Source organism: Hypanus sabinus, chromosome 17 (genome assembly GCF_030144855.1).
Source record: "Hypanus sabinus isolate sHypSab1 chromosome 17, sHypSab1.hap1, whole genome shotgun sequence".
Lineage (NCBI taxonomy): Eukaryota > Metazoa > Chordata > Chondrichthyes > Myliobatiformes > Dasyatidae > Hypanus > Hypanus sabinus.
Window position 1 is genome coordinate 77,053,903 of NC_082722.1, and position 20,832 is coordinate 77,074,734.

A 20,832-nucleotide genomic window follows, 5' to 3' on the forward strand; every position below is an offset into this window, starting at 1 on the left:
GGCAAAAAGCAAAAAGAGCCACTTTTCACCATAATTGTATAAGGGCTAAGACAAAACAAGCCTGAAGGTTTTGTGTGTCAATGCAAGGAGCATCTGTAACAAGGTGGATGAATTGAATGTGCAGATAGTTATTAATGAATATGATATAGTTGGGATCCCAGAGACATGGCTCCAGAGTGAGCAAGGATGGGAGCTCAACATCCAGGAATATTCAATATTCAGGAGGGATAGAGAGGAAAGAAAAGGAGGTGGGGTAGCATTGCTGGTTAGAAAGGAGATTAACGCATTAGAAAGGAAGGACATTAGCCTGGAGGATGTGGAATCGATATGGGTAGAACTGCATAACACTAAGGGGCAGAAAACACTGGTGGGAGTTGTGCACAGGCCACCTAACAGTAGTAATGAGGTTGGGGATGGCATTAAACAGGAAATTAGAAATGCGTGCAATAAAGGAACAGTAGTTATAATGGGCGACTTCAATCTACATATAGATTGGGTGAACCAAATTGGTAAGGGTGCTGAGGAAGAGGATTTCTTGGAATGTATGCGGGATGGTTTTCTGAACCAACATGTCGACGAACCAACTAGAGAGCAGGACATTCTAGATTGGGTATTGAGCAATGAGGAAGGGTTAGTTAGCAATCTTGTCGTGTGAGGCCCCTTGGGTAAGAGTGACCATAATATGGTGGAATTCTTCATTAAGATGGAGAGTGACATAGTTAATTCAGAAACAAAGGTTCTGAACTTAAAGGATAACTTTGAAGGGATGAGAAGTGAATTAGCTAAGATAGACTGGCAAATGATACTTAAAGGGTTGACGGTGGATATGCAATGGCAAGCATTTAAAGATCGCATGGATGAACTACAACAATTGTTCATTCCAGTTTGGCAAAAGAATAAACCAGGGAAGGTAGTGCACCCGTGGCTGACAAGGGAAATTAGGGATAGTATCAAGTCCAAAGAAGAAACATATAAATTAGCAAACAAAAAAGTGGCACACCTGAGGACTGGGAGAAATTCAGAGACCAGCAGAGGAGGACAAAGGGCTTAATTAGGAAAGGGAAAAAAGATTGAGAGAAAGCTGGCAAGGAACATAAAAACTGACTGTAAAAGCTTTTATAGATACGTGAAAAGAAAAAGACTGGTCAAGCCAAATGTAGGTCATTTACTGTCAGAAACAGGTGAATTGATCATAGGGAACAAAGACATGGCAGACCAATTGAAAAACTACTTTGGTTCTGTCTTCACTAAGGAGGACATAAATAATCTTCTGGAAATAGTAAGGGACCGAGGGTCTAGTGAGATGGAGGAACTGAGGGAAATACATGTTAGTAGGGAAGTAGTGTTAGGTAAATTGAAGGGATTAAAGGCAGATAAATCCCCAGGGCCAGATGGTCTGCATCCCAGAGTGCTTAAGGAAGTAGCCCAAGAAATAGTGGATGCATTAGTGATAATTTTTCAAAACTCCTTAGATTCTGGATTAGTTCCTGAGGATTGGAGTGTGGCTAATGTAACCCCACTTTTTAAAACAGGAGGGAGAGAGAAACCGGGGAATTATAAACCAGTTAGTCTGACATCAGTGGTGGGAAAAATGCTAGAGTCCGTTATCAAAGATGTGATAACAGCACATTTGGAAAGAGGTGAAATCATCGGACAAAGTCAGCATGGATTTGTGAAAGGAAAATCATGTCTGACGAATCTTATAGAATTTTTTGCAGATGTAACTAGTAGAATGGATAGGGGAGAGCCAGTGGATGTGGTATATTTAGATTTTCAAAAGGCTTTTGACAAGGTCCCGCACAGGAGATTAGTGTACAAACTTAAAGCACACGGTATTGGGGGTATGGTATTGATGTGGATAGAGAATTGGTTGGCAGACAGGAAGCAAAGAGTGGGAGTAAACGGGACCTTTTCAGAATGGCAGGCAGTGACTGGTGGGGTACCACAAGGCTCAGTGCTGGGACCCCAGTTGTTTACAATATATATTAATGATTTAGTCAAGGGAATTAAATGCAGCATCTCCAAGTTTGCGGATGACACGAAGCTGGGCGACGGTGTTAGCTGTGAGGAGGATGCTAAGAGGATGCAGGGTGACTTGGATAGGTTGGGTGAGTGGGCAAATTCATGGCAGTTGCAATTTAATGTGTGTAAATGGGAGGTTATCCACTTTGGTTGCAAGAACAGGAAAACAGATTATTATCTGAAAGGTGGCCAATTAGGAAAAGAGGAGATGCAACGAGACCTGGGTGTCATTGTACACCAGTCATTGAAGGCGGGTATGCAGGTACAGCAGGCAGTGAAAAAGGTAAATGGTATGTTGGCATTCATAGCAAAAGGATTTGAGTACAGGAGCAGGGAAATTCTACTGCAGTTGTACAAGGCCTTGGAGAGACCACACCTAGAATATTGTGTGCAGTTTTGGTCCCCTAATCTGAGGAAAGACATTCTTGCCATAGAGAGAGTACAGAGCAGGTTCACCAGATTGATTCCTGGGATGACAGGACTTTCATATGAAGAAAGACTGGATTGACTAGGCTTATACTCACTGGAATTTAGAAGACTGAGGGGGGATCTTATTAAACATATAAAATTCTAAAGGGATTGGACAGGCTAGATGCAGGAAGATTGTTTCCGATGTTGGGGAAGTCCAGAACGAGGGGTCACAGTTTAAGGATAAAGGGGAAGCCTTTTAGGACCGAGATGAGAAAAAACTTCTTCACACAGAGAGTGGTGAATCTGTGGAATTCTCTGCCACAGGAAACAGTTGAGGCCGGTTCATTGGCTATTTTTGAGAGGAAGTTAGATATGGCCCTTGTGGCTAAAGGGATCAGGGGGTATGGAGAGAAAGCAGGTACAGGGTTCTGAGTTGGATGATCAGCCATGATCATTCTGAATGGCGGTGCAGGATCAAAGGGCCGAATGGCCTACTCCTGCACCTATTTTCTATGTTTCTACGTTTCTATCCTTGAATTTGGTGATGAACTTTTAGGGGAACATACATTCAGGGGCAGAGCCCACAGTCTTGTCCCAGGATTGGGGAATCGATAAGTAGAGGACGGGGGGGGGTGGGGGGGGGGTTTGGAGAGCTATTGTCCAGGTGCATGCAGATGGGACCAGGCAGAAGAGCAGGTTGTCATTAACCAGAGGACTGTTTCTGTACTGTCTCTAGTCCATTGGCAGCAGTACCAGCTACTTCAAACGCATATTGAGATTATTGAGATTCTATTGAGTACGCCCGCAAGAAAACAAATCTCAGAGTTGTTTATGGTGACCTATATGTACCTTGACAATGAACTTTGAGGGTTCATTGAACAATGAAGCGGTGTGTGTATTTATCAGACTTGTGAAGTTGAGAGAACACACACCAATCCTCAATGAGTGGTCAGTGGCTTCAAGTTCCTGTCCACCAGCATCTTGGTGGACATATCCTGGCTCCAACACATTGATGCAGTCATAAAGAAGGCACGCCAATGGCTTTACTTCATTTAAAGTTTAAGGAGATTTACAATACATTAGGGGTTTGATATCACAAAAGACTCAAGCAAATCTCTACGGATGTGCAGTGGAGAACATTCTGGCTGGTTGCATCACCACCTGGTGCGGAGGCTCCAAAGTGCAGGATTGTAAGAGGCTGTAGACTCTGCCGACCCTCCCCACCATCAATGACATTCTCAAGAGATGACACCTCGAGGAGGTGGCTGGCATCCATCACTGAAGACCCTTCCCCTCTGGAACATCTTCTTATCTGGTCTCTACTATCCAGAGAAGGTAGAGGGGGCTGCAAGCCCTCCACTCCCACCATTAGATTTCTGAACACATGAACCTGCTATTTCTGTTTTGCACAGTTTGTTTATTTTTGTAACTTAAAGCAATTCTTGCATCTTGCACTATACGACTACTACAAGCAACACATTTCACGTTTCGCTGATGACAATGCTGATTCTGACAGAGCACATGCTTATCTCTCTTGTTCATCCCTTTCCAGTCAATACCCTGTGGGGTTGCAAAGGTATCAAAAAGCTTCCTTACTTTGAGGGAACTTTGGAGGATTGTCGTTCACATCAGTGAGGGTTATCGTCACTTTAGTGGTTCCGGAGAGACCTCCCATGTGGCCTCCCATGTCCTTTGCTTGGATCACCACGAGGTACTCCTCCCGTGCCTCTCGGTCCATATTTGGAAGAGCCGTTCTTATTATACCTAGGAAGAAAATGAGAGGAAAAGTTACTGTAATTCCCTTAAAGAGGATGGAGTCAGAGTCACAGAAAGACATGGAAACAGGTCATGTCTGTGCAAACCATCAGCCACTCCTGAACACCAATCCGATATGAATAATTTTTATTTTTCTTGCTATATTTTTAACAACTACACCCAGTTCCACCATTTGGGGCAACGTACAGTGGCCAATTATCCTACCAACACATGCGTCCTTGGGGAATATGGAAGGAAACCCATACTGTCACTGTAAGGATACGTAAACTTCACAGAGACAGCACCTGAGGACAGGATCAAATCGAGTTGCTAAAATTTGAGGCAGCATCTCCACCATCTGTATCAATCCATCCATTCAGAGCTGACTGAATCAACTCTAGGAGCTTACTAGTTCTGAAGGAGAACAAACTTCACCAATTCTATGACATTTCAGTTAGTGAAAATGAAACTGATTCCAGATATTGACAACGTAGATCAAATCCCAGCACGTCATTGAGTCATAGAGCACCAGGGTGCTGAAACAGGCACCAGTTTCAGAAACGTTGTTACCCTACAACCATCAAGCTTCAGAATCAGCAGAGATAACTTCATTTACCTCAACACTGAACTGATTCCACAACCTACAGTCCCACTTTCAAGGACTCTACAACTCATATTCTCAATGTTATTCATTACTTATTTATCTATTGTTATTATTTTCTTTTTGTGTTTGCACAACTTGTTGTCTTTTGCATATCTGTGGTGTTTCTCAGTGATTCGATTGTGTTTTTCTTCTATTTACTGAGAATGCCTGCAAGAAAATGAATCTCAGGGTTGTACGTGGTGACATACATGTACTTTGATAATCAATTTACCTGTGATACCACTTTCAAGGAATTATGGATCTGTATTCCCAGATCCCTCTGTTCTAATGGGTGCCATTATTTTGGCTGCATCGATTTAAACATTACTGCCGATTTTCTGATGCACAGGAGATGCCATTCATCCTCGAATGAGCACGATACATGCTAGAGAGGTGCTATACTGCAGGTGAAGTACATTAGTGAACAGGGATGCCATAAGGCAGTGAAATAGAATAAATCCTTCCTTTCAAATCTTCCTTTCCATCTCATTTCACTGGAATATGACTGAACCCTGGAGATTAATTTTTTGATGAGTCTAGACAAAACTGCAAAAAGTACATTTTCAAGAGCAAAGCAGAAAAGAAAATTAGTCCCATTCCCCACATCTGAATAAATTATGTAACTGAGAGATTGTTGTACAGTTCCCTGGAGGCCAGCTTGATATAAAATTGTTTAAAAAAATTTAAAAATTGCTTTACATTTGTACCATAACTGAGTAACTTGATGCCCCATTTCATTCAATGAATTTAAAAGCTAGACAGAAACTGGCCCACAAACTATGCCTGCAGTTCCAACATAAACTCAATTAACAGACATCAAGGGTGTTCTTTCTGGAAATTTCCTTTTCACTTTAGACTACTGCATTCTTTTTTGTTGAGAATAGAGTGGGTAAGAGGAGAGGCATGAGCGTCCATTGTGGGAAAGGGGAATGGGGAACTTAGAAAACAGAATGGAAGAGGGAAGTTGTGAGGAATTTTCTGATACGATGAAAAGGGATAGAGGCTTCCAAAACAGCAAGGAGAGAGATGGAGGAACATCGGACTTGTACTACGAACAAGAAAAATGCGTTCCCTGCTTTCCGATTTTTTTCTGCAGAAATATTGGGTTTAAAACCTCAAGTATCCCCTGGAATTCAGAGTGACAGTCACCAGCCTTGCGTCAGTATTTATTTACTTGGAGACACAGCACAAAGCAGGCCCTTCTGGTCCAAGGAGCCGCACCATGCAGCGACACTCCTATTTAACACCAGCCTAATCAAAGGACAATTATTAACCTACTAGCAGATACGTCTTTGGACTGTGGAGGAAACCGGAATACTTGAAGGAAATCCATGTGGTCAAGGGGAGAACGTACAACCTGCTTACAGATAGCACCAGAACTTAACTCTGAACTCTGAAACGCCATGAGCCTTAACAGCGTCGAACTAACCACAATGCTACCATGACGCCCTGTTTCGCTCCCGAAAATAGAAAACTAAAAGGTCATACAGGAGTGAAGGTTGGCATAACATTGTGGACCAAAGGCCCTGTACCGTTCAATGTTTTATATTCTCTGAAATCCAGCCCCCGCCTCCGCCCCAGCCATTGAGTCTACATTTCCTGCTGCCTCTGGAAAGCAGTCAGCATAAATAGGGGCCCTCCACTTCTGACATTCTCTCTTCTCCCCATTTCCATCAGGAAGTACAAGCAAAAGCATGAAAGCACGAAACAGCAGGTTTAAGGTCAACTCTTGTATGATAAAGATGGACTCATGATCACTTGATCTCTCAGTCTATGTTGCTGTGGCCCTTGTACCTTATTGCCTGCCTGCACTATCCTTTTTCTGTAACCGCAGCACTTCATTCTGCATTCTGTTATTACTTGTCCCTTCTGCTATCTTGATGTACTTGTGCTTTGGAATCATGGAAGACACATAAAAGAAAATTTTTCACTGCACAGTGCTGTTGCAAAAGTCTTAGGCACATATATATAGCTAGGGTGCCTGAGACTTCTGCATAGTACTGTAGTAATTTTATATATTGTGCTGTGCTGCTGCCACATTCAAAAAAATTCATGATGCATGTGAGTGATGATAACCCTGGTCTCCGGTGGGGATGGAGAGTAGGAATGGGGCAGGGGGAGGGGAATCATGGTTCAGAAAAGGCAAAGGGAGTGGGGAGGGAGCAGGAAGCATCTGAGAGACATTTTGGAATGATCAATAAACCGATTGTTTGTAATCAAATCATCTTGTCTGTTGTTTCACCTCTGCCGCTGGCACTGCTTCTCTGCCACCTGTCCCACACACCTCCCGTGGCGCCCCACACATGCCATTCCCAACATCCTTCACTCCCGCCAGATTTACAAATCACTTTCGACTCTGACAAATACAGAACTGTGCAAGGGTCTTAGGCACCCTAGCTATATATATATGAGTGTTCCTGAGGCTCGTGGATGGCGCTGTATCTAAGTACCTGTGACCATAATAAACTCTTCTGCCAATTAACTCATTACCAGCAGTGGAATTAGGAATATTTATGTGTTTTTTGTTTAGAGATACAGACCCTTCCGGCCCAGTCAGCCCAATTACACTCATGTGACCAATGACCCTAGTAACCTGCACGTCATCTGAGTGTGGGAGAAAACTGGAGCACCCGGCGAAAACAGAGGCAGAATGTGCAAATTCATTGCAAACAGTGACATGAGTTGATCTCCTGTTACTGGCGCTGTGAAGTGTTACGCTAACCGCTATGGTACCATGCTGCTCTCATTACCGTGCCAGCGCTATTCACACACTGCAAGATAATCCGCACTGATGGACGTGAAACCCCAGAGGTGGTGCAGAGGAGGTTTACCAGGACGCCGCCCGGATTAGAGAGCACATCTAATGTACGAGCTCGTGTTTTCCTGTTATGTTTCCTGACTCTAAAACATGAAAGTAATTGAAAGCAAAAACATGGAGCGAGGAATAACACGTCTAACTTCATTTTTACTTTAAGCGAGGGGCACACGTAGGATGTGGTGGCAAAATAACATATGCCATTCCATACTTTACATATAACCCATGGTGAATTACTTAAACAAGGAATACTTAATCAAACAATATATTTACATTATCACTCAAATATTACTGAAATATTAAATAAATAATGTTTCCCTTTGGAGTGAAGAAGAGCAAGAGATGACTTAATAGACAAGAGTGGGCAGCCAGACTTTTTCCCAGGGTAGACATGGGTACTACGAGAGAGCATAACTTTAAGGTGACTGGGTCAAAAGATAGGCAAGATATCAGATGTAGTTTTTTTAACACACTGCCAAAGGGTGGTGGTAGAGGAAGATACATTAGGGATATTTAAGATAGGCAAATAGAATAATAGAGGGTTTAAGTTGGATGGACGGGTTAGGTTAATCTTAGAGTAGGTTGAAACGGCACAACATTGTGGGCTGAAGGGCCACACTGTGCTGTATGTTGGTTATCTGAGTTTGTTTCACTCTAGCCTAGTTGATCAGTTTTTTTATTTGTCAACCGGTTTGAGGGGCTGGTGCCTGTACCTGTCTGAGGCTCGACTGAGAAGTACGGTTGACCCTCCAGGATGCTGTAGACCAGCCTGGCACTGTTACCGTAGGAAGGATCATCCGCATCTGTGGCTGTGACTTGAATCACCGAGGTGCCTGGAAAGAGAGGAGATGATCACATTGTCAACAGCGAGTGGGGAAGTGATGAATTGAGTCGGTGCATGAAGGAATATCCATTCATCATACTGTCAAACCCTTGCACCTCCACCTGTCATCGCTGCAAGACAAGAGCTCTGCTATGAAAGGCTTCAGAAAGTGCCGGCCCTCGAGTCTGTTTGCACTTTTCTAAGGATGTAGAGGCAATGGAGCAATTAGAGAAAAGATTAACAACAATGATAACAGACTTTGGCGAGCCTACACAGCACAGGAAATGCAGAGGAGTTGAAAATCATAAAGATCTTGTAGAACATGTTAAAACAGAAAGCCACATGTATTTGATACATGCACATTAAATTATCAAAAGTGCAGTATCAAGAGTGCAATAAAAGGGTTCTGATGAAGGGTCTTGACCCCAAAATGTCAACTGTTAATTCCTCTGTATAGATGCTGCCTGTACATCAAATCATCGGAACATACAGTGAAATGAGTCGTTTGTATCCACGATCAGCACAGCACAAACACTGGAGCTTAGAAGAATGAGGGGAGATCTGTATCCCTCTAACAGAGAGTGGGGCAAGTGTGGAACGAGCTTCCAGCAGAAGTGTGGATGTGTATTTGATTGCAACATTTAAGAGAAGTTGTGGAAAGGGCTAAGATTGAAGGAAAGAATAGTGGGGATGGGAGAAAGATGTCAGAGGCATGTCGTTTTTACACGGACAGTGGTTGATGCATGAAAAGCACTCCCACGGGTGATGGCATAGGCAGAAAGATTGGGGATATTTAAGAAACTCTTAGATAAGCACATGGATGAAAGAAAAATGGAGGGCTTTGGGAAAGGATGGGTTAGATTGATCCTAGAGTAAGTTAAAAGGTTGGCACAGCATTATGGGCTGAATGGCCTGTAGTGTTCTACGTTCTACTCTAAGCCTTAGGCATTTCTATATAGCTTGTGTGCACGATACTGTAATGTTCATACACTCTCAGGATAGGGATTGTATTGGTTCTATAGAGAATCATAATCTCTCTACGCTATCCATTATATTGCTTTACTCCAAGACCCTGAGATCACTCCAGTAAATTCAATGGCATTTTCATGTGCTGTGGATATATGTCCAGTTACAATGAAATACTCTAGAGTTGGTGTATTGAATAAATATATTAACAAATACAAGTTGCTATGAATATAAAAAAGGTCAGTGGTATGATGGATATATTATCAAATGAATCTCTGGTTCTCGTACAGTGTTCCAAGCACTCTCACAAATCACCAATGACTAACAAATCTCTACAGATGTGTGGTGGAGGGCATTCTGTCTGGGATGAAGTCTCCAATGTATAGGATTGACTGGGGCTGCAGAGGGTTGTGGTCTCAACCAGCTTCATCACGGGCACAAACCTGCCAACCATCATGGACGTCTTCAAAAGCCGATGCCTAAAGAGAGTAGCATCCATTATTGGTCCTGAAATGTGGGCTTGGCCTGAAGTGTCAACTGTCTATTCATTTCCATAGATACTGCCTGCCCTGCTGATACTGCCTGCCCTGCTGATACTGCCTGACCTGCTGATACTGCCTGCCCTGCTGATATTGCCTGATACTGCCTGACCTGTTCCTCCAGCATTGATTTGGATTTCTTGTAACCATCATACAGACCCTCGACTTCTGGGACCTACCCTCTCCTCATTACAGCCATCAGTGAGGAGGTACAGGGGTCTGAAGGCTCACAGTCAACATTTCAGTAAGAGCTTCCTCCCCTCTGCCATCTGATTCCTGAATGGTTGATGAACCCATGAACACAACCGCATTATTCAACTTTTGCACAATTTATATATGTTGTAAGTTATATTGAATAGGTTAGAATTTTATTCCTTGGAATGTAAGATTGAGGGGAATTTAATGGTGGTATACAAAATTATAAGGGTTATAAATAGGATAAATGCAAAAAGGCTTTTCCCCTGAGTTTGGGTGGGACTACAACTAGAGGTCATGGGTTAAGCATGAAAGAAGAACACGAGGGAAAATGTCTTTACCCAGAGAGTGGTGAGAGTGGAAAGAAGCTGCCAGCCCAAGTGCTACATGCAATCTTGATTTCAATGTTTAACAGGAGAGCCATATGACTGGGAGAGGTATGGAGGGCTATGATTCGAGAGCAGGTTGATGGGACTAAGCAGCTTGAATGGTTTGGCATGGACTAGATGGGCCAAAAGGCCTGATTCTGTGCTGTACTTCTCTATGACCCTATAACTCTAATATGACTTTAATGTCTGGCACTGTAATGTGGGCAACACAGCAGCATAGCAGTTACTGAAATGCTCTTACAAGGCCAGCGATCAGCATTTGGGGTTCAATTCCCACGGCTGACTGTAAGAACCCTGTACATACTCCCCATAACACTGTGGGTTTCCTCCGAGTACTCTGATTTCCTCCCACAATCCAAAGGCGTACAGGTTACAGCTAGTAGCTTGCGGGCATGCTATGTTGGTAAGGTGAAGCAAGGCAACCCTTGTGGGCTGCCCCCAGCACAACCTTGGACTGTGTTGGTCATTGATGCAAAACAACACACTTCACTGTATGGTTCAATGTTTCCATGTATAGTACATGTGACCAATTAAAGCTAATCTTTAAAATCTTCCCTCTCCCAATGAACACCTCTTCTGTCCTGCACTATACTTCAAATACAAATTTTCTTGTTCTGTTTCAAGTTAAAAAAAATCATTGACTTGAACTGTTTACTTCTCTGTATATGTCACCTGACCTGCAGAGTATTACCAAAATCTCATTTTGGATTTTCAACATCTGCACTATTAACATTTTTAGACTTGGGGTTTTTTACAACTGCAGGATTTCCTTTTTTTTAAGAGTTTGGACTTTTAACAACTGATGGATTTTGTGGGTTTTTTTAATTTTAGGTTTTCAACAACAGGTGTACTTTTCTATGACTATAATAATAATAGGATTTTATGTTTTCGTTTCAGATTTTCAGCATCTGCAGGGTTTTATTTTCACTCAACTTTGTTTCTGTGAACTAATGAAAATCCAATTAATGTGTCTGCACTGGGACCCTGGAGAAAAGGCACCTACCTACATTGGACATCTCCGGCACAGTTGCGTGATGAGGCCCGTTCAGGAATTCAGGAGGATTGTCATTGATGTCCTGGACTTTAACAATGAACTCAGAGGGGGGTTCTAGGGGTTTGTTCGTTATCCGGTCCACAGCTTGTGCCATCAGGGTGTACTGAGCACGCTCTTCTCGATCCAGCGTTTTAGTTGCGTGGATGTTCCCTGTTTTCTCATCAATGACGAAGATGGTCCCAGCTCCTTCACCAGAGAGGATGTACCTGATTTTCCCCCCTCCACTGTCCAGGTCAGTGTGGAGCTGCAAAGAGAAAGAGGCGGTATTAGTGAATCCATCTATCCATTTCTCATTCATCTGTCTCTCTTTCCATCCAACCATCCCCATTTTCATCTGTCCATCCATCCATTTATCCACCCATCTGACCATCTTTCCAACCATCTATCCATTCATCCATTAAATGATCCATAAATCCAACCATCCACATTTACATCCATCCATTCATCCATCCATTCATCCACTTGACCAGCTGTCCATCTATCTATCCATCCATGCATCCATCTGTCCAGCTAACCATCCATCCATCCATCAATCCATTCATCCATCTATTGAATGAACCATAAGTCCAACCATCCACACTTCCATTCATCCATCCATCTGCGCTTCCATCCATTTACCCGGATACTTCTCTTTTAGCTTCTCTCTAATTATTCTCCTTTTTATTCTTCCCATTACATTCTCATACATTGTACTCTTTGTCTATCAAATGTTGTCTGCTCAATTCATCCTTCAGAGTTCCTTTGCAAACTCTTAGTGTCCTCCTTATAACTTATTTTATTGCTTTTTTTTGGCATCCTCCAGAACTGTATTTACAGAGCAATCAATCCTTACACCAAAGTCATTAATGTAGACTATAAGCCGAAGCAATGATCTCAGGGACTTCCCACTAGTAATTTTGGTAATTGGCTTGTTATTGTCACATGTTAATTTTACATAGAGGGAATGCAGGCAGTGTGTTCAACGTACCCAATTTACTTCTGATATTCCCCCTATATTTCCTTCCAATCACCTTCAAATTATTTTTTTTATTTGAGATACATCACGGAATAGGCCAGCAACCCCCAATTTAACCCTAGCCCAATCATGGGACAATTATCAATGATCAATGAACCTACGAACCGGTACATCTTTGGACTGTGGGAGGAAACTGGAACAGCCAAATGAAACCAACGCGGTCACAGGGAGAACTAACAAAACTCCCTTCAGGCAGCGTGAGGATTGAACCCAGGTCACTGAGATTGCAAAATGTGCTAAACGTTACGCTATACGCCTCCACATTAGAAAACCCATATTATCATACTTTTGAAGTGTCATCCCAAATGGTAAAAGATGAACATTTGATCTCCCAGGCAATCTCATCCTGGTCCTTGCACTTAATCGGTCTACCTGTATTGCACTTCCTTTGCAACTGCAGTATGATATTCTGTGACCTCAGTGTAATTATGTAAGGTATGATCCAGCCAGAGAACACGCAGAACTAAAGCTTTTCACTGTATCAATAATAAACCAATACCTTGAATGAATATAGAAAAGATCTGTAAATACCTAAAGGTATTCTAGTCTCCTCAAGTTGTATCAGACCCTACTGCTTTCTTTTGTCCTTATTACTTCATTCTACATCCAGCAATATTAATCTGCACTTGCACGTTTGAATTTGGAACAAAACAGGGATTCTCTTCAGAATTCTAACACCCAGTACAATCATCAAGGCTAAGTGAAGTATAGAATCAGCAGATGTTTAGCGTAGGTAACGTTTCTTGCCAAAAGGGAGACGTTGCATTGATTCACAGACCGCAGAGTGAAGATTGGCAGGATTAATCCATCATCAATGTTCCCTCTAATTGTTTTTTACAGCTGCACAGACCAACCATTGCTCTGAGCCGGAAGTTTATGCGCGGCCTGAAAACTGCACAGCATCGTTACAAAGCATGATATAAACGAAAATTCCAGCTGGGTAGCAACAAAGGCTATGTGCATGGGAGCATTTCAGCTACTGCGCGGCAGCACACCTGCGCAGCTCAGAGGGAACAGTGATCATAATCTTCCCATTTTCTCCTAATATACTTCGGAGTTTTTTTTTATCTCAAGGGGAGCAGAATGCAAAAGTAAGTTTGTGAGAACTTATTTATTTGTCAGCCTTTGGCAGAATGCTTCAGAAATACTCCATTCATTTCATATTATCATACTTCAGAAAGGATATACTTAACCGTGGAAAGGATACAACATAGTTTCTCCATAAGGATACCATTTATAGACTGAGCACAAGCTGAGCATCCTTCAATACTGAAATGGCTAACACAAGGGGGCATGATCTTATGGTGATTGGACGAAAGAATGAGTGGATATCAGAGGTAGTTTTGTATTACATAGTGAGGTGGGTATATGGAATGCTCTGCCAGGAGTGGTGACAGAGGCAAATAAGACTCATAGATAAGCACAGGGATGAAAGGAAAATGGAAGTTTGTGTGGGAGGAAAAGGTTAGATTAATCTTGGAACAGATTAAAAAGTCGGCACAAGATCATGGGCTGAAGGGCCTGTATATTGCTGTACTGATATAGAACATAGAACACCATAGAAAATGTGAAGGAATCCCCTAGGACAGGGATTCCCAAACTTTCTTTATGCCATGGGCTACTACCATTAAGTGAGGGGTCTGTGGACCCCGACTTATTACAGTAGGTTAGAAGATATCCTAGAGCCTGATGGTTTGTGCTTTCAGGCTTTTGTATCTTCTGCTCAATAGGAGAAGAGAGAAAGAAAGATGCCCAGCCTGGGGGATGTGACTGTCTGGGAGGGGTGAGATGAAGACTTACCCTGCCCACAAGCACAGGATCTGGGCCTGTGTACTCTTCTATCACAAAGAACTGATTCCACACCCAGCCGCGCTTGGATCGGTTAAGCACTTGACCTTTGACACCCATCCCACGTCGAGATTGACCAGGCAGCTGAGAGCCCGTGGAATTTCTTGCAAGGGTGAAGTGACTCCATTGGGCAACGCCCAGGCACGCCAGGAGAAGATGCAGGTAGAAGTCTCTCCCCATCTCGTCACGGTACTTTCGGCTTGTCGGATCGGGCACAGGCTTCTGAACAGCCCGGTTTCTGCCCAGAGCAGGAGACTCACTGCCAAAGTTCCTTCATTGAGACACAACCCTGGGCTTCATTACCTCTCCACAGGTCATGGTGCTGTAACTTTACAACCTACAAGGGCACAAAAAGAGAAATCAGATTTTTTAATTCTTCCCCGAAGGAAGAACAGTTCATCTTTCACAATTTGTTTAGATATAGGAAGTGCAGCTGTGGGAGCTGCCAGCTCACAATTCCAGAGACACAGGTTCAATTTTGATGGCCAATGTGGCTTTTGCATTGGAATGGGATTCTTATGTTTTTAATTAAATGGGGGTCAAAGTTATAAGTAAAGACTTGCTTTTTCATTTATCTTCAAAACCCCCAAGTTCATTTTACAATAAATTGATAACCATTAAGAGTTTCTACATTCTTCCTTTGACCATGTGGGTTTCTCTAGGTATCTGGCTTCCACACACATCATTAGGTTTGGTTGGTTGTTAATGTTTCACTGGATGTTTTGATGTACAACATAAATTTATTATCAAAGTACATATATATCACCATGTACAACCCTGAGATTAGTTTTCTTAGGCATACACAGTAGTAAGCCTCCGTTAGGATCGATAGACCATGGATTTGCACCTTGGAAAGATTCCAGGGCGTAGGCCTGGGCAAGGCTTTTTTTTGTGGTAGACCGGCAGTTGCCCAAGCTGCAAGCCTCCCCTCTCCACGCCACCGATGTTGTCCAAGGGAAGGGCATTAGGACCCATACAGCTTGGCACCGGTGTCGTCGCAGAGCAGTGTGTGGTTAAGTGCCTTGCTCAAGGACACAACACACCCTTCAGATCACTAGGTGAACTGCTTAACCGCTTGACCACGCACCAACACAGTAAATTACAATAAATTACACAGTAAATCTAAGAAACACAACAGTATCAATGAAAGACAGGACTCAGCAGGACAAACAATCAGTGCGCAAAAGATAACAAACCGTGCAAGTACAAAAGAAAATAATAATGAAAAAATAAGCAAAGAGGACATTGATGAAGAGTCTTTAAAAGTGAGTCCATAGTGATGGGACAAGTGAAGTTGAGGGAAGTTGTCCCTGTGGCTCAAGAGCCTGATAACTGAAGGGTAATAACAGTTGCTGAGCCTGGTTTTCAGGGTATGAGTCTCCTGTACCTCTTTCTTGATGGCAGCAGTGAGAAGAGAGTGTGGCCTGGGTGGTGGGTGTCCCTGATGATGGATGCTGCTTTTCTGTGACAGTGCTCAATGGTGGCTTTCCCTCCGATCAATTGGTCCGTATTTGTAGAGAAGAGAGAGGTGGACAGTGAGCAAAAGAGAGAGGGAGTGTGAGAGTGTGAGGGACAGAGGAAGAGAAAGAGAGTGACAGAGACAGAGATGGATTCAGAAACAGAAGCAGAGAGACGGAGGGAGAGGGAGACAGGGAGAGAGATGCCTACTTGAATTCCACTGCATGCTCCAACACATTTATCTCGCTGTCTGTATCAGCCCCGTCTGTGTGAAGAGAAACACTGAATCTGTTGCATAGAGCTTGTGAAATTAATCATGTCTCAAGGACTTTACAGCTGAATTGATAGGGAAATGACAAAGGCAGCATCCCTGCTGGCCTTTTTCGTCAGTACGTGTGTACTTGTGATGAAGGAAACTGTGGTCTTTAATGTGGAGTGAGACAATATGTCTTTTTACGCCCCCTCCTCAGTCCGTCATTCACCTCAGACTCCTGTCTCACTGCTTCTCTTTACACTGGCTATCTCCCCTCTTCCCCCTCAGTCTGAAACAAAAGAGATTCTCCCCTCTCAGTTCCGAACCAAAGAAATTTTCACCCTTCCGTCTCAATCCTGGACAGAAGAGACTATCCCATCTTCCCTCTCAGTCCATAACTAAAGAGATTTACCCCTCTCCCTCTCACTTCTGAATAGAAGAAATTCTCCCTCTCCCCCTCAGTCCACAACTTAAAAGAGATTTTCCGCTCACCCCTCTCAGTCCAGAACAGAAGAGATTCTCCCTTTCCCCTCAGCCCACAACAGAAGAGATTTTCCGCTTATCGTTCTCAGTCCCGTACAGAAGAGATTCTCCCATCTCCCTCTCAGTCCGGAAAAATCCATGGCCTGCTCTACAACCACAATGAGGTCAAATTCAGGTTGGAGAAGCAACACCTCATTTTCCGTCTCTGTAGCCTCTGACCTAATGCTCTGGCATGAACATCAATTTCTCCAGTTTCTGGTAACTTTTCCCGCTTCTTTTTTTTTTCCATTCTTCATTCTGGCTCCTTTCTCACTTGTCCATCACCTTCTTCTGGTTCCCCGACTCCTTCCTTTTCTTCCAAGGTCCACTCTGCTCTCTCAGTTTCCTCCTTCTTCAGCACTTTACCTCCTTCACTTATCACATCCCAGCTCCTCAGTTCATCTTCCCTCTCCCATCCCTCACCTTCCCACTTACCTGGTCTCACCTGTTACCTGCCAGCTTCAGTCAGCATCTACTCTTTGCCCTCCCCACCCTCTTTTTGCGTCTTCTACCCTCTTGGTCTAAGCTTGAAACTTTGACTATTTATTCCCCTCCATCGATACAGCCTGATCTGCTAAGTTCCTCCAACATTTTGTGTTTCAGTCCTGATTCAGGCTTTCAACACAGAATGTGGACAGCTCCTTTCCTCTCACAGATGCTGCTCAACTCACTGAAAGTTGCAGCAAATTTAATCTTCAGTGAACGTGGCATTTTCAGCAGTGCACTTATTTCAATGTTTCACATAGCTTGGGTTTATTAAAGGGTAGTCTCAGGTTGTAAATACCTGATAAACATTCATCTATGGTGCACCCTAAGGTATCTTACAACTCATGATTTAACTTTGAACACTAGTCAATTTGCAATGTAAGAAGGGCAAGAAATGTACATCAGACAAACTCCGAAATGCGGTAAAGGCCAGATACACTGTCGGCAACTTCTCTTTACTCCAAAACATTATTCTGCAGTCTGTGGTTGTTTTATCTTATCGTACCTCAATGCACTGTTGTAATGAGTTGGTCTGTATGAATGGTATGCAAGACACGTTTCTCACTGTGACTCAATAATAAACTAATTTATCAATTTAGTTCACCAGTTTTTCTCTCATATTTTCTAACTTTTCTTCTTCTTATAAACTTATTTAATCTCATTATTCGCCACTCAAAGAACTGTCAAATACTTTGATTGGCGCACTGGCGCACCTCAGGAGTGTGTGCTTAGCTCACTGCTCTACTCTCTGTATACACAGGACTGTGTGGCTAGGCATGGCTCAAATACCATCTACAAATTTGCTGACAATATAACCATTGTTGGTAGAATCTCAGGTGGTGACGAGGGGACGTACAGGAGTGAGATATCTTCTCCTTCAGCTGTCCATCGATTTCGATGTGGACTGTGCTGAGAGTTTAGTCTCTGCAGGCACATTCATGGGCCACAAGACCAGCACTGAATCGGCACTGTCTCCCATGTCAGATGCATTTGTGATTTGACTGGTCTAGCACCGAATGCCTGCATTCATGACCTGCTTCATATTTCTTCGGCCATTACTCCTCGATAGCTGGGATTGACTTCTTGGCAATGCAGCGCCAACTTCTTCTGTCCGAAGCATCTTTCTCCCAGGTGTTGACATTCATGTCAGTGTTCTTCATATGGAGCTTGAGCACATCTTTGTAGCGCAGCAACTGACAACCATGCTTCCTCTTTCCTTCGTGTAGCTCACCATGGACAACAGCTTTAGGTTAACGATCATCGCTCATTCTTGTGATATGACCAGTCCAACGCAGCTGGGAGGCTGTGATGAGCGATTCTGCACTGGCTGTCCCAGCACATTTGAGCACCTCCACATCTGGTACCCTCTCTTGCCACTTGATGGGTAATATTTGGCGTAAATGCCTAAGTTGTGTCTTGGTCACTTTCTTGATGTGCTTCCGATACAATGTCATCATTTCAGTTGAATAAAGCAGAGATGGTAAACCAGCTGTGTTATACACTTTGACCTTGGTTGTCTTTTTAATGTCGTGGCGAGACCAAAGTTGCTTCTGCAAAGCATCAAAGACTTTTGTAGCTGATTGAATTCTCCTCTCAACTTTCCAGATCTGATGAGTTGGTGTTGGTCACAGCGCTTCCCAAGAATGTGAAAGATTCAGAACATTTCAGCGCTACCCCATTGACCGATATGACCGGTGGCTGGGTCTCACTGGGACTACACAGAGGTGCAGACTGGTACAGAAGTTTGATTTTGGAGACATTGATTCTTAGGCCAAAAAGAATGGCAGCAAATGAGAAGCAGCCTACAATTTCTTGAATAACGTTAACATCAGTAGCAACCAGGGCTGAGTTGTCTGCATACAGAAGGAGCTTAACTGACACATATCTCTCTTGATTTGGTTTTGGAAATAATGGACCATAATTTGGCCAAAGGTGTGTATATCAGGACTCGCTCAGATGGAAAATTGTTCAACCTGTTAAGAATCAAAGCCTCAACCAAATCAAGACAGGAGTGAGATATGCCAACTAGTTGAGTGGTGCCACAGCAACAACCTGGCACTCAATATCAATAAGACAAAAGAGCTGATCGTGGGCTTCAGGAAGGGTAAGATGAAGGAACACATACCAATCCTCATAGAAGTATCAGAAGAGGAGAGAGTGAGCAGCTTCAAGTTCCTGGGTGTCAAGATCTCTGAGGATCTAACCTGGTCCCAACATATCGATGCAGTTATAAAGAAGAAAAGACAGTGGCTATACTTCTTGGCTGACGGGTGGCACAATGGCATCAGCGCCAGACTCCGGAGCAAAGGTTCCTGAGTTCAAATCCAAGTCGGGCCACCCCCGAGCACGCTTTCCATCCATGCCAGGTTGAGTGCCAAGCTAGCTACTCGGCCTCGTAAAAAAGGGTCAAGTCAGGAACGTTCATATTGTGACCCTGTTAATCTGAAAGGAGACCAATCCTGATACCATGCACCAGAGAAGAATGGCTGACTGCCTGGTGCAACACGCTAAAAAAAGCAGCTATACTTTCTGAGGAGTTTGAAGCGATTTGGCATGTTAACAAATACATTCAAAAACTTCTATAGTTGTACCATGGAGAGCATTCTGACAGGCTGCATCACTGTCTGGTATGGAGGGGCTACTGCACAGGACTGAACAAAGCTGCAGAGGGTTGTAAATCTAGTCAGCTCCATCTTGTTCACTAGCCTACAAAGTACCCAGAACATCTTTAGGGAGCAGTGTCTCAGAAAGACAGCGTCCATTATTAAGGACATCCAGCATCAGGGCATGCCCTTTTTTCACTGTTACCATCCGGTAGGAGATACAGAAGCTTGAAGGCACACACTCAGCGATTCAGGAACAACTTCTTCCCCTCTGCCATCCGATTCCTAAAAGGACACTTTGGACACTTTTTTTAATATACAGTATTACTGTTTTTGCATATTTTTAATAATCTATTCAATATACATAATAGATTAACTTGTTTATTTATTATTATGTTTTATTTTATTTATTCTTCTTATTATTTTTCTCTCTGTCTCTGCTAGATTATGTACTGCATTGAACTGCTGCTGCTAAGTTAACAAATCTCACGTCACATGCCGGTGATAATAAACCGGATTCTCATTCTGATTCTGGAAATGCATCTGTAAGCTCCACTGGACACATATGAGTACATCGTAATTCACCATAGCAGTGAAAACTCTTCCTTGGTCGGGATTGACCATGGCTGCTGCATTCTAGCTGTCTAAGTTGAAGTCGATATGCAAGCCAGTATTCACGCCAGAGCAGTACAATATGGAGAGGGAGCTGTTCCCCATGCTGCAAGCTCCCCCTTTCCATGCATCTCATGAACCCAAAGCAATGGCAAAGACTGATACAGTTTGGCACCAAGCGGCATTGTAGGCGTTGCCAGTCAGTGTCGAACTCAGTGTAGGACTGTCTTAGGGACTCCAGTTCCGGATTCTTCCCTCAGAATTTACTCCCAAAGCCTTCCCCATGAGCAGGTACAGCTGTGAGGCAGCTGAAGTTTCAGATCAGTTTTCCTTCTCCTAAATGTGCTGACGCATGTAGTTCCTACAATAATTTATCCTGCCCGCTTCTTTTTCCTGGTCACATAAACTTCACAGCATTTAAAG

The 20,832-nt window shown here is 43.2% G+C and overlaps 1 protein-coding gene across 3 annotated transcripts in view; it reads right to left on the reverse strand.

Moving 5' to 3' along the window:
• LOC132407041 (cadherin-11-like) overlaps positions 1-20,832 on the reverse strand; it is a 251,172-nt gene that overhangs the window by 114,987 nt on the left and 115,353 nt on the right. For all 3 annotated transcript variants that reach the window (XM_059993281.1, XM_059993279.1, XM_059993280.1), the window contains 4 exons: positions 14,428-14,812; positions 11,562-11,856; positions 8,360-8,479; positions 4,030-4,197 (listed from right to left, as the gene is read on the reverse strand). In XM_059993281.1, coding sequence (XP_059849264.1) covers positions 4,030-4,197; positions 8,360-8,479; positions 11,562-11,856; positions 14,428-14,655 — 811 coding nt within the window. In that variant the 5' untranslated portion in view covers positions 14,656-14,812. The remainder of the gene's footprint in view (positions 1-4,029; positions 4,198-8,359; positions 8,480-11,561; positions 11,857-14,427; positions 14,813-20,832) is intronic.